The sequence below is a fragment of the Apteryx rowi genome, unplaced genomic scaffold, assembly GCF_003343035.1.
Source record: "Apteryx rowi isolate R43461 unplaced genomic scaffold, aptRow1 scaffold_626, whole genome shotgun sequence".
Classification (NCBI taxonomy): domain Eukaryota; kingdom Metazoa; phylum Chordata; class Aves; order Apterygiformes; family Apterygidae; genus Apteryx; species Apteryx rowi.
Genome location: NW_020450901.1, coordinates 290,668 through 304,667, shown reverse-complemented (window position 1 = coordinate 304,667; position 14,000 = coordinate 290,668). Strand labels below are relative to the sequence as shown.

At 46.7% G+C, this 14,000-nt stretch overlaps 2 protein-coding genes across 2 annotated transcripts in view; both read left to right on the top strand.

Annotated features, from left to right (window-relative positions):
* The window catches only part of P4HB (prolyl 4-hydroxylase subunit beta), a 10,167-nt gene extending 486 nt beyond the window's left edge, over positions 1-9,681 (top strand). The window contains exons 2-11 of the mRNA XM_026084109.1: positions 238-444; positions 1,394-1,527; positions 1,747-1,884; positions 5,027-5,131; positions 5,461-5,586; positions 6,043-6,243; positions 6,939-7,059; positions 7,242-7,423; positions 7,873-7,959; positions 8,623-9,681. Of these exons, the coding sequence (XP_025939894.1) occupies positions 238-444; positions 1,394-1,527; positions 1,747-1,884; positions 5,027-5,131; positions 5,461-5,586; positions 6,043-6,243; positions 6,939-7,059; positions 7,242-7,423; positions 7,873-7,959; positions 8,623-8,709 (1,388 nt within the window). The 3' untranslated portion in view covers positions 8,710-9,681. The remainder of the gene's footprint in view (positions 1-237; positions 445-1,393; positions 1,528-1,746; positions 1,885-5,026; positions 5,132-5,460; positions 5,587-6,042; positions 6,244-6,938; positions 7,060-7,241; positions 7,424-7,872; positions 7,960-8,622) is intronic.
* A 97-nt stretch (positions 9,682-9,778) lies between these two features.
* PPP1R27 (protein phosphatase 1 regulatory subunit 27) lies at positions 9,779-13,979 on the top strand. The gene is made up of 2 exons (XM_026084111.1): positions 9,779-12,707; positions 13,825-13,979. The coding sequence occupies exons 1-2, from the start codon at positions 12,533-12,535 to the stop codon at positions 13,977-13,979; spliced, it is 330 nt and encodes a 109-aa protein (XP_025939896.1). The 5' UTR covers positions 9,779-12,532.
* The last annotated feature ends 21 nt before the right edge of the window (positions 13,980-14,000 follow it).

The window sequence follows — 14,000 nt, the reverse complement described above, 5'->3', positions numbered from 1 at the left end:
GGGCTGAGGCCTGGGCTCGGCCGGGGCCGGGAGGGCGTCGCTGAGGGGCGAGGCCGGGCCTGGGAGCGGTGTCCCGGGAGGGGGGGGGCGCCCTGCCGGAGCGGAGGCCGCGAGGTGGCCGGACCCGCCGCTCCCTGCCCCGCAGCCCCTGCTCGTGGAGTTCGGTGAGCACCGAGGGCCGGGGGGGCGGTACCGCGGCGGGCGGCCCCACCGGTGCTGACGGCCGCTGTCCCGCAGACGCCCCGTGGTGCGGGCACTGCAAGGCCCTGGCGCCCGAGTACGCGAAGGCGGCGGCGAAGCTGAAGGAGGAGGGCTCCGAGATCCGGCTGGCCAAGGTGGATGCCACGGAGGAGTCGGAGCTGGCGCAACAGTTTGGTGTGCGCGGCTACCCCACCATCAAATTCTTCAAGAACGGTGATAAGGCCGCTCCCAAGGAGTACACGGGTGAGTCTGGGCCCCGCTGATCCTGCCACAGCCCGGGTACGGAGGGCAGCAGTGTGGCAGCTGAGTCTTTGCACCTAGCCTGGTGCTCATACGTGGCTGCTGCCACTCTGACTGTGTGGCTGGACAAGGTCCACTGCGAAAGTGAGGCTGCTGCTGGCACCCTGGGGAGGCAGCCTCTGCCTTAGCTAGGAAACGTCAGGGGCAGCAGGATGTGCAGCACGTGTACTTTAAAATGGACATTGTAGGTGTCCATTTCTAACTCTATTTACTTAGTGTGATGAGGAGCTCAGCCTTATGGTGCAACGAGGAAAATGTTAAGGAACAAGCCTGCACTGAACAGACTTCCTAACCCAAAGCTGGGGAAATCCATATTAGATCTAAAGCATGTGAAATGCTATTTGTGTAGGAAAGCAACACAGTTCAATTGCTTGGCTTTACTCAAGTGACATAGCACCAAGAATTGGGGAAGAGTGCTTGGACAGTTGTGTACAATAGTCAAAAGAAACCTTAAGACCAAGGTGGTGTTATCTGACTAATACTGAACATGTAACAAAGTCTTGCTGAACTGAGCCACAGTGTGCTGTACTCTTAAGGACAAGATGCAGAGTACTGATTTTGAAAGGAGAAAGTGATGTATTTACATGAAAATTATCACTATCTTGGAGAAGTGCTGTATTGCTGATAATGCCGATCAAAGTTTAAGAATGTACTCTGGCTGGACTAGTTGTGAAAAGAATGGATTTTTAAGAGCCCTTGCACCTTGAGTTAATGTTTATGGGTGAGCTTAATTACACTAGGAGTGAAAGGAAAAGCATTGCGTAAATGATGTCCTGATTCTTCCCAACCTCTAGGCTAGCTGCTGAACAGTCTCTCTCAAAATTCAAAATGTTTTTCCTGCTGAAGTTTAAGAACACAAAAGTGAATCARTGTTCTTATCTTTCTGGTGTAGCTGGCAGAGAAGCAGATGATATTGTCAGCTGGCTGAAGAAACGCACTGGTCCAGCTGCAACAACCCTGACAGATGCTGCTGCAGCAGAGACATTAGTGGATTCTGGTGAAGTGGTTGTGATTGGCTTCTTTAAGGTAGAGTCTGCTTACATCTGAGAGACTCTTGTGTATGTTTAGTGTCTTTTCTGCTTTCTGCCCTATGGGGACCTGATAGCTGGGGAAGGCTCTTCATGAGTTGTGAAACACTTACTGTCCTGCCTTACTTGATCTTCAAGTTCTCTGGCTGATAAACCCTGGGAACTTTTTGCTTCAGCTTGATGTATCCCAAGTGAAACACCTTTCTTTATTCTCCAGGATTTGGCATCAGATGCTGCCAAGGAGTTTTTGCTGGCAGCAGAATCCATTGATGACATTCCTTTTGGGATCTCGTCCAGTGCTGATGTCTTCTCCAAGTATGAGCTTAGCAAAGATGGAGTTGTCCTCTTCAAGAAGGTACAGGTTGATGCGAAGTGTGAGCACCAGACTAAGCTTGATTTTTCTGCCTGTTCTTACCTTTTCTCTAATTAGAAAGCTAGATTCAAATGAGGTCAGTGATCCACTACTGTATGAAACTGTAAAAGATCCTGTGCTGTCAAACTAGTAATTTCCACCCTCAGAGCCTGGGGGGAGGGAGAGGAGCAGAGCCCACAGTCTCTTCCCAGGGTGCGGCGCTGCTGCAGAGCCCAGTGTTTCTCTGCAGGGGCCCTTAGTCAGCAGAGGGCAGCATTGTTGGTCTCCTGGCCCATCTCCTCTGTTCCCAGAGCTGCCTGGGTTTTGGATCCAAAGTATTACTTCAGTCTTGCTTTCCTGTTTCTCAAATATCTCTCTGAAGTGCAGAAATGGTCAGTGTGATCTTTGAAATATTTATCACCATAACTAATGAGGTTTTTCTTGCCCCTTATCAAACTTTGAAGGTCTTAAACAGAACAGCAGCCAAGTTCTTGCTGACTTCCCATGATATTCTGTTTGCTTGTGACTTAGCAAAGTTGCTTTAAAAGTACTTGGTATTGACCTCTGCTGCAGTCAGTTGGTGGCTATGTCCAAGAGGCATGTGTCTTCTATGTCTCTTCAAATTGCTGTGGGTTCCACTGCATAGTGATTACAGCATGGCTTATAAGAGGATTTGCAGTTTCAGCTGAGTAGGTTGGGACAGTTGTATTACATGCAAAGGGGTGCTGGTGATTCCACAGAATCAGAAATAAATTTATTGATGCCTTTTACCTATTAAAATCCTCATTATCAGATGAAATTCTAGGTTTGGGAAGATTAGAGGTTCTTTAGACTTGATGCTTATAATGGGAAGCAGTAAGGCAGGACAGAAAGCTGCTTTGGGTTCTGACTGATTAAACTTGTAAACACAAAGGTCAGTCTGACCTAAGACAGGCTAAAGGATTTCATGATTTCTTATTTCATTCAGCTAAAATAGCTTATTTTATTCCACTACTCCTCTGAAATTGTGGCTTGGTTTTTATGATATTAGGAGTTTGTATCCTGAAATTAAGTCCAAGTTTCCTCAGACCGGATTAACTTAGGGTGCAAGTTAGATTCTCTGGCTAAGGACTTCCAAATGCTAGGATCTCCCAACTGGAATAGTGGTGGTGGTGGGGGTGGCAAGCCAAACAGTATTTTGTTATTGAGCGACTTACTACCTGTATTTTGTTCTCCAGCATGTATAGCTGTGCTTGTGTAATCTCTTCATATACTCTCTTCGTGGTTAATGCTAGGTTGAAATAACTGTTTGCAGGGATTTTCTTACCTTTTGTTCTTGTCCTTTAACAAATGCTCAAGTCCAAAAAGAAATATTCCTCTAGAACTGGCRTTCTCTTTGCTGGCAGCTGTGGGGAGTGCTACTGTCAGACTTGGAGTTGGGCAACATACTCAACTGCTTTGAAGTAGCTAGGTTACAGCTAGGACTTCCAGCACTGAGTTATTGACCCTGTTTTTATTTGTACATTATGTGTATACTTTTATACGTTTAATTCTCTACAGCGTGTTCCATAGTCTCAGATGCCTAAGGAACAAAAAAGGACTTTATGGAGTTCATTTGATGTACTATCTTCTAACACAAGTTCTTGTGAGCTCTGTTGCTATTTTCTCCACTTACAAAGAACTGAGGCAATGGCATGACCATTTCATAATAGTAAAGAAATTCTCAAGCCATTTTCCATAACTTCAGTCAACTTGAGCATATTTGTAATTAAAAACAGTTCTGTTCCTAGCAACTTCTATGTTAAAAATGTATTAGGAAGGGAAGAACCTTGGCTGGAAAGGCAGTTCATGAGCTGAAGATGGTATATAAGGTGCTGTGAAAGTAACCTACTCTGTGGAAGAAAGAAGACAGAATGCCTTTCAGCCTTTGAACATCGATCCTTGTTCTTGTCTCAATGCTATGTTGTGGTAGTGCCATGAGAGCTCTAAATATATGTCTAGTCTCCCCCAAACCAAGGTGAAAATGAGTGGCAATGGTAATCAAATACAGGTGCATAAGAACCAATCTGCTGTTTATTTTACGAGCAGTTATGTGTCTCTGGAATTTGGCTCAGCTTCCTGCAGGTAGTCAAGCCTACATTGAGAGTGTTTGTTGGCTAGTGATTCTTGCTTCATTCTATGTGTAAGTTGTCCAGACTTGCACAGACCCTGAAACCACCATTTTGAAGGCATTAAGGAGATGGTCAACACTCTTTAAAGTATTTATAAAGTTCTCTTCCAAAGTTAAATGTTTTGCTCAGCTTTTCAGCTGAGACTGATAAGCTTTTTCTAACTCAGGGTTATTTGAGTTCACTATCTTGCCTCTGCCAGTAACTCCAGCATTGTACTGCCATGGAACTGTGGTGGTATCCTGCACATCCTCTCTTTAACCTTGATGCTCCTCTACTGCTTTTCCCTTTCCAGGCTACCAGAGATGGTTCTGAGAATCCTGGTCAGTGATGCGGGTGTTGCCCTAATACGTTAAAAGGGATTTGGCATCTGTAACAAATGTGCGTGTTAAACATGTGCTGTTGCCTCTCTAACAACAGAGGCTGAAACAACCCCACAGAGCTGAGTAAATTGCTATTTACTTCCACTGCATGGCGTGGACTTTGCTGTCAGACTTCTTTGATAGCACTGTCTGGTTAATGTGTGTGCGCCTCTGTGCTGACACAACTGATTCCTGCTAGGCAGAAAGCTGCCCATGCTCTGGCACTAACTGGCACTTGTGGTAGCTTCTCGCTGGTCTACCTAATGCTGTCTACAATTTTGTAAGGCAGCTATTAAATTAGCCCTCCTTGGTAAGCCAACTAGCAAATGGTTTCATGATCATGCGGATCAATGCAAAGAGCTAGGTTGAATGTCTTTCTTGTTGCTGCTCACCTTTTGCTGTTCAGGGTGATTTAGGACCTTGCTTGTGTGGAAGATGAGTATGTTGATCCAGATTTTATGTGGAAATGTGCTGACCTTGTTGAGATGGAAATCTGTTCTAAATAAGTGCAGCTGGGATCTGTCAAGGCAGTGATTCTGGTGTGAATGCATCTTGAAGGAAATTCTATGGCATATGGAAGGGTAATGCATTCTAATGCAAGACTATGTCTAATTTGAGATGACCTTGTTTTTGCAGTTTGATGAAGGCCGTAACAACTTTGAAGGCGATCTCACAAAAGAGAACTTACTGAACTTCATCAAGTCTAACCAGTTGCCTCTGGTCATAGAGTTCACCGAACAGGTAGGTCTTTAGATATTTGGTCAGCTCTCTTTCTATAGCTATGGTATGATTATAGCTTAGTTTAAAAATGTAGTTTGTGTGGTCTTGTTTTGCCTTGGAGCTCTTGGAGCAGTTTGGGGTTATGGAAGGGTCTAATAACTGTGTAGGTTACATTAGAGCTATATTGCACAAGGGAAGAACACCAGGGAAAAGGAGGCATAAGTTTGGTGTTCAAAGCAGTCCTGTACTGTTGGAGACTTCTGTGGTCTAGTCAAAATGGCAGAGCCCTGCTGGCCTTGCCACTGTGATTACTTCTCTTCCGAAAATAAAGTTTATTTTCTATTCCTCAGACTGCTCCTAAAATCTTTGGAGGAGAGATTAAGACTCATATTCTGCTGTTCTTACCAAAAAGTGTGTCCGATTATCAAGAGAAACTGGACAACTTCAAGACTGCAGCTGGAAGCTTCAAAGGGAAGGTGAGAAGGATTTCTTGGATTAAGAATTCAGTGACCACCTCCTGCAGAGTATTATAGCACTACCTGCCTATAGCTACTTTACCGCTATGGAGGAAGAGTGGAAGCTAGCTCTTTCTAGTTGTGTCCCTTGATAATAGGTGACTGCGTCACTTACTGGCTTGAACAGTTACACAAGCCAGTATGTACGGAAAAGCAGTCAACTCTGACTTTCCTTCTTGTGAGTGTAAGCCTGACTGTGCTGTAATCAACATTAGTGCCAGGTCTGCTCGCATGCTGCTTGAACCATTGCAGTGCCAGCATTTGTACTCTGACAGGGTGCTCTTTTATTTAGTGGGCTTGGAGAAGGAAGGGTCAGGGGCAGTTTAGCTGCTATCTGTGCAGGTGTTCTTGCAAAAGTATCATTAGTCAAGAGGTACTTGTCTTCACCATACTACTTTTGATTTTTTTCCTCCAAAGATCCTCTTCATATTCATAGACAGTGATCACAGTGACAACCAGAGGATTTTGGAATTTTTTGGCCTAAAGAAGGAAGAATGTCCTGCTGTACGTTTGATCACACTGGAGGAAGAAATGACCAAATACAAACCTGAATCAGATGACCTCACAGCAGACAAGATCAAAGAGTTCTGTAATAAGTTCCTGGAGGGCAAGATAAAGGTAATGAAGATGAATGCTGGTGATATTCCTACTTCCTACTGGTTAAACAAACATAGAAAAAAGTGATGAATTGTGTGTAATATGCAAGTCATTTGGAGAAAATCCTTCCAACTACCTTGCCGAATATCTAGTGGGCTTTGTGCAGAGAAACAAAGGGCAAAACCACTGGGGCATGAAGGCTGTAGGGAAGCAGTTGTATGCTGGTACCTGAGTACAGCCAGAGTGTGCTCTTTCTGCTGCTTAGAGGAACTGTGCTGTTTATCCAGCTGTTCCTTCTGTTAGCATGCTGTGGAAGGTATTTAGCTTTTGCGTGGCAAAGAGAGCTTAAGAGCCTTCAGCTCTAACCTCCTGGAGGTAGCTGTGTGTAACTGTAGTTCAGTAGTGACTGTTTAGCTAAAGTCAGTCATGTGGGAATGACATAGTCAGCAATTAATGTTTCCTTCCTGCAGAGCTGAATTGCAGTTCTTTCCACACAAGAGCACCTGTTTTTCACGCTTGTTCAGGATGGGGAGTAGACTTTCTGTAAGAGAAAGAGGAAGCAACTGATTCATCTGGTTGCTTATATGCTATGATTGAGACACTTGGGGTGGGGTGGAGGGTTGAATAAACTGGTGTTTTCTTGGATGTGTAACTGCTTGTATATTCCAAGCAGTTCTATGGCAAACTGGATCTTTAAATTCAAAATCTTATTCCAGCCCCACCTGATGAGCCAGGATCTTCCTGAAGACTGGGACAGCCAGCCTGTCAAAGTTCTAGTTGGGAAGAATTTTGAAGATGTTGCTTTTGATGAGAATAAGAATGTCTTTGTAGAGTTCTGTAAGTATCTTTCAACAGCTGATTCCAAGTAACTGGCATGAAAGGGGTGCCAAAAAACTTGGAGGGCTACAGTTAGGGAGAAAGCATCTTCTGATGGAATTCAAGCCACCAAGGGAATAAATCAGTTGAAAATAGCATGTGAACTAGGTTGTTTGGTGCTAGCTCTGTTTTTTAATTAACAGATGCTCCCTGGTGTGGTCACTGTAAGCAGCTCGCTCCTATCTGGGACAAGCTTGGAGAGACCTACAAGGACCATGAGAACATTGTCATTGCCAAGATGGATTCAACAGCCAATGAAGTAGAGGCAGTGAAAATCCACAGCTTCCCCACACTCAAGTTTTTCCCTGCAGGCTCTGGCAGAAATGTAAGGCAGCTGACCTCTATATAGATCATATAACAAGGGAGCACTAGAAATGTTTAGTGGTCTGCTTTTGTTCTGTTTTGGAAAAAGGCTTGTGGGAGGGCTCTCCGTTTTGTAGGGATGGAACACATCAGAACAAGTCTGCAGGACATCYGAGACCCTTTGGGGGGGCTGGGTTGTAGGAAAGAGTTTGCGGGGGGAAGTGGGAATGGGGGAAAAGAGGGAAGTATAGCAGAGGACAGTGTGCTCATCTGCAGGCTATTCTCTCCTCGCAGTGATCTCTGAAGTCTAGTGGCTGAGCTGTTTTCCTTCGTCTCATATGGGTGAAGGTGAATTTTTAAATTCCCTTTTGCTTGGCATGTTAACTGTTGCTCAGAAAGAGAATTCTCCTCTCCAGGGGTGTGATTCCCTATGTGCCCATAACCATTATCTTGATGTTTTCTCCTGTGTAGGTAATTGACTATAATGGGGAGCGGACACTAGAAGGCTTCAAAAAATTCTTGGAGAGTGGAGGTCAGGATGGCGCGGCTGCTGCTGATGTGAGTAATATGAACTAATACAGTGCTTTGGGCAGGGAGAATATGGAGCGTGGGCTGGATCTGCTGCAGCATATGAATTCTAAGCCCTAAATAAGATCCCGAGTTGTTGTGTGGTAGGAAAGGATATTGGTGGTGAATAAAAGTGTAGTCACATCATAACTGAACAGACAGGTCACAGTTTGTGCCCTGCTAGCTCCTGGCCTGTAATGGACTCTTTATTTAGAACACTTGGGTTAGGTGTGAAATGCCTCTTGGGAGGCATAAATTCAAGTGCATGGAAACCACTGGTACTGCAGCCTCTAAACCCTGCACAAGTTCTCTCTGGTCATCATGCAAACTGCTGAAGTAGTTAGGGCTTTCTCTTTTTGAGAACTCTTGCCCAGCACCTGGAACTTCAGCAATATGATGAATGTTACCATGCAGAATATTTAGTTGGAAGTTCTTCCCATCTGGAGGAGAGGGTGTTACAGATGCAGGTATTGGCTTCAGGGGTTTCTGATATTTAATTTTTCTCAAATTCAGAGCTGTTGATTGAAGCCTCTGGATGGTTTGCTAACATGGCAGCAGAGGATACAGTAGATGGATCAGAGAAACTGTTCTGTGCTTAGTTTTGGATCTGCTTAAGGTGCTAGAAACCAGCAGTTATCTTTGTATTCTATACAGGATTTGGAGGACCTAGAGACAGATGAAGAAACAGACCTTGAGGAAGGTGATGATGATGACCAGAAAATCCAAAAAGATGAGTTGTAAAGAAGACTGATCTGCATCACCCAAAAATCAGACACTAAACTGGCTGCTGTTATGCAGCCCAGTGAGTCCAGAAACCCATTAAGATTTAAAGCAGAAGGCGAGTGACTGGAAATCCAGGGATTGGCTTTTAAAGTAACACTTCACCCTCACTTGTCTGTACACTTGACTGTCTTTTCTTACTTTTCAGTTTTGAGAAGGGATCTGTCACTAGGTAGCCATCCCAGCCAGCTGGGCTCATTTTTTTATTGTGATGTACTTTTTTGTACATGGCTTTTGTTTCAAGTATTCTGTTCTTCTGGGTAGAAACAGGTTGTGAAGTGGTAGCATGAGTTTAATTGCGCAACATTTTGGAGCCTTGCCACTAACATCTTCCATGAAAGCTTTTTCCTTTTTTCTTTTAAATCTGAAGACCATAGTTTTTCTCCACCTGGCAGAGTCCTTAATTGTCTCAGTTGTTCTTCCCTGGAGTCAGCCTTCAGTGTATGTAGAGGGGAGAGGCAGTAGGCTGATTGCATCATTCTGGTGAGAGGTGGATATGAAGATGCTTCTCTACATGCTGGCCAGATGTTTCCTTTTCCCTCTGCTTTAAGACATTTGGAGATGACTATTCCAAATACCTGGAAGGGTGGAATACTGTGCACTGGCTGTGGCGGGCTCTGGAGGGTGGAGATGATGGCTGGCTCACCAGCTTAGACAAGACCTAGCTGTGTTGCCACCCCTTTGATCAAATGCAAAACTTGCAATCACTTTCCATGCATTATTTTGAATGGGTTGACCAGGCCAGTGGGTGGTGCGGGAGGGCCCGATTAAAATATGGCAAACAGGACACTTAAGATTACTGGGTTTTGGGGAGGAACTTGAACAGGGGAGTGCCTCAAAGGCCTGAGCAGAATCAGGCTGGTTCTTAGCATTCCGCTACAATAACATTGGAGCTGAATTTGTTGGCCAAATAAAGTTGAGATTTTAATACTATTATGTCTCTTTGCCTTTTTCAAAACAGAATTAATATTATTTGGACCTGATCTTAAAGCAGATCAGGATTCTAGGATGATTCTCAGAGGATTCTGCCAAAATATTGGAAGAGATCATCAGCTTTTCACTAAGCTTGTACTAAATACCATGTTTTGAGAGAAACTAGAATTTCTGAACACTTCCAGTTTTGCAGATGGCTTTGTGATGCCTTTAATACAAATTCTTTCAGGTTGTTTCTCCAGTTTATAAAGGCAAACCATCTAATGTCCAAACTAAATCAGTTTGGGCAGGCAGACAACTAACAGCTGTGTTAGCAGCAAGAGGACACTGGCTTGGGCTTTGAGAATAAGCAGCTCTGGTTGCCAGCTGGCTTAAGGTGATAGGACCTCATTGCTCAGAAGCAGTTAACCAAGGAATTCGCATTCAGGGAAACCTGGGACTGCCTGCAGCTCTGCTRTTCAAGCTCACATGATCCAGTGAGCTATACTGCTATTTCCAAACTGGTCACTTACTGTTAAAAATATTTTTGTAAGGAAATATGCTATAAATGTCACATGGGGAGGGGATAGTGAACCTGGAGGCCAACTCAGGAGGCTACTGACTCCTGTCACCTGATGTGTGTGCGCACTGGCATTGTAAAACAGAAGGCTCATTCAACTTTTGGCTGTAATGCCAGCTCCTACCTTCTGTGTTTCCCCCTGGAAATAGAGGGGAAGAGTCCTGGCTTGGTGTGCACAAGCATTCAGAATAGAAGTAGTGACCTGTACTAAACAGGATATTACTGAGCCATTGGATCAGTGAACAGTGTTAACTGCTGCCTGTTCTGTTAGTAATTAGTCATGTTCTCTGACTGTTACCTGTGGCTAGATGGAGAAGGATCTTTGAAGAGGCATCCTTCCAGGGCTACAACTTCATATGTCTAAAGGTGGGCAGTAGACTTGTTCCTAGTGTAGCCCAATTGTCAATGCCATACCTGAACAGAACAGGCAGTCCTAGCAGCATCTGCTCCTGAATTGGGGCTGCTGACTGGTACCTGCTTCTGCATAAGAAAAGCTGCTTTGCTTTTGGGAGTGGAGAGGAGGGAGGGCTGTTCTTAAGAAATGCCACTGGAAGGCTCTTGGCTAGGAATCAACTCAAAAAGGTCCATTTTTGTGGAGCCAGTTAAAGTGTAAGCAAGGTTAAGCTCTGTAATTGTCCTCTGGCAATAGTCTGGGACCTGACATGCTCAGTTTAGGGGGGGGGCTTTTCTCATATACCAAGGCTGTTCTGGCAGAGTAGGACTCCATCAGAGTCATCCTCTGTATACAGCTAATTGCTGTTCTGAGGAAACAGGCCAAAGGAGTGTTCTCTCCATAATGGTGTTCAGCTTCCTGTTGCATGGTATTCTATGTCTGAAGTACGGCTGAGTGAAGATGTTCAGCAAAACATCAAGCAATTTGCTAGAAGATGAGCAAATGCAACAAGCAGTTCTCAGGTGTTGTGAACTGATTCCTACCTGTCAGCCTTATCACTGGCGGGAGTTCAGTAGAAGGTTAGGTTGTAAAAGTGGCATTACGACTTTTCTGTGACTCTCTCTTTCCTGACAGGCTGGGGGGAGGGTGTCATTGTCTTGGTTGAATGGGCCACAATAGTATGAAGGAGAGCACACTATGTTCACTTACCTGAAATGACCAAACCTATGATGGGGGAGAAAGGATGGAGGAACAGTTGTTGCTTGAACTGTTGGCTGGTGTGAAAGACTCCTCAGCGAGCAGAGAGCCCAGTTCAGCCCTTTGACAGCTGGAGCTGGGGAGTAACAAATGTAGGAACTGTCTGGTGGTGGTGCTATTCTTCAGGTATTCTTCTGAAGCTGTTCTGCAGAAGCCTACCCTCATGCAGCAGTTGCACCTAGAGCTGTAGAGTTCAAAGTTTTAAGCAGGACTACAGCATTGAACCCCATAGCCTGGYGTTTTACTCTTCTGGTTCTGTGTCTGCATCACTGATGATATCCAACAGGCTGGTGGTGTGCTCTATGCTTAGCTGTACTCTTGCAATCGTGCTGGGCAGCATGGCTCATTCGGCTCCCTTTCAGGTCATCTGATGCAACTACGGGAGAGTGACTTAGCTCTGAATGTATTTGGCACCATAGCTCTGACATGTTTGTGTTGCTCTGACTAATCAGTATGTGGTGGCTGGTTCCCCTCGCTTGGCGATAAAGGGGCTGTGTCTTTTCTTGGTTTGGTGGGGGGAGCCAGAACTTGCTGCTGGGAAGTCCTGCTTTCAGGCCCTTGGGCTCCTCTGAAGGGCTATCCATGCACAAGCAACAGCAGATTTGACCCTTGGATGGGCACATCAACAGGTGGGTGGTAAGACGAGACACCAACTTCTGCCCAAAAGTGGGAGGCTGCAGGCCTGGGCGGCTCAATTACAAAGTATCATGGCAAATAGCATGAGCTGCATGTCCTCAAAATAGCCCACAGGAGACTATATAATGAGATGCCCCTGGAGAACCATCAGTCCTGGGCCAAGAGCCTGCGAGTGAACTGTGTGTGCCCAGCGCCACCTCCTGTGTGCTGCATGGGAGTGTGCTGASAGCCTGGGGGACTCCGCTTCTTCCCTGTTTGCCTGAGGAGGGATACGCAGCTGCCGGAAAGGAACCACGCTTCAGGACAGGCGGATCAGCAGAGGCGTAGGCTCCATCACACCTAACTTAATGAAGAACTGACCTGAAAGGTTCAAGAGGAGAAAGCAGTGCTTCAAGGCCAGCAAGTGGTAGGGCTGAGCACTGACCAACTCCGGCTGTTCTTACAGCCTGTCCCCCCATGCCTCTGCCCTTCCTCTTCTTTCCCAATGTCTTAAGGCTGCTATCAGCATGAAGGACTATTATTCCGTCTCAATGCCCCGGTACAGGAGATTGAGAGCCTCTCGCACTGTGCGCTTTCCCAATGATGTCGTCTTTCAGGACCACATCAGGCAGGGGGACCTGGAACAGGTGGGCAGATTTATACGTGCCAGGAAGGTCACTTTGGACACCATCTACCCTTCTGGTGAGTGCTCTTGGGGTTGGCAGAGCTGAAATCCATGTGGCAGCATGGCTTGGCTGGGCTGCAAGGGAGAAGACAGCATGGCAAGGCTGGGCACAGGCCGTGGGCCACCCCTGGCAGGGTGACAGGCTGAAATCAAGTTGTTTTCCTGCCTAGTGAGGCATACCACCCACAGACATTGCCAAGTAGGGCCCAGGAGAGCCCTGCGTCAGTGCCCCAGCATCTCCCCTTACCAACATGGCCGGAGTACGCTGCAGGGAAGGGGGAAGCTCACCACCTGGGTCCCCTCAAAGCATGACATTGCACCTACAGTATGGTGTGACCTAGAAAAGCAGCAGGCAAAAAAGATAATGATAAAGAGAGCATAGGCTAGTAGCTAGAGCACTGGATGACACAGGGGCACTCTTGTCTTCTGTCCTGGTTTGCAGAGGAGTGGGGAGAAGCCAAATTCTGGGTTTCGTTCCTGGCTCTGTCAGTTTCCCACAAATGCTGTTCTCTCCCTCGTGCACACATGGATCTGCAGACTTGTGGAATAAATGCTGGAGGAGAAGGCGTTGCAGCATGTTTGCACCCAACTTCACTAGAAACTGTTTAGGGAATGCCTCGATCCATACTGGCTGGTGCRAGCCCAGATCCGTCCCTTTCCTGTGCCGTGGCCTCAGCTTCTGCTGCCATGCGGCCGTGGAGACTTTGTCTCAGATGACCCTGGGCTCCCGCCTAGCTGTACTGACTGCTTCATTACTGTCTCTGTGAGGAACTTGCAAAACTTGGACAGAGCAGGATGCATGAGACATACGGGGTGCAGTCCTGGAGGCCCGGCAGGGGCTCGGGGCAGGTCCGGGACGGCTCCCCCTCCTCGATGGCTCTGCCTCACTGGGCAGGGGCGATGGGGCTGCCCGGTCTGAAAGGGGGCATTTACACTCCGAAAGGGGAACCGAATCCTGTGGCGAATCCTTTTGCTTCCCCAACGAGATAGTCCTTGTCCCTTCCCCAAACCGTCACCTCCCCTCTAATGGGGGTCTGCTGGCACCCCTCTCCTGGGGCGCGGACATGGTGCAGGCAGGCTCCCAGCGCCAGGGACCGCTGCCCCGCGCGGGGCTAACGAGTCCCCTCTTCCCAGGCATGGCAGCCCTCCACGAAGCTGTGCTCACAGGGAACCTGGACTGCGTCAAGCTCCTGGTGAAGTACGGCGCCGACATCCACCAGAGAGACGAGAACGGCTGGACGCCCCTGCACATGGCCTGCAGCGACGGCTACGCGGACATAGCCAGGTGAGGAGCGACCCACCGGGGCGGC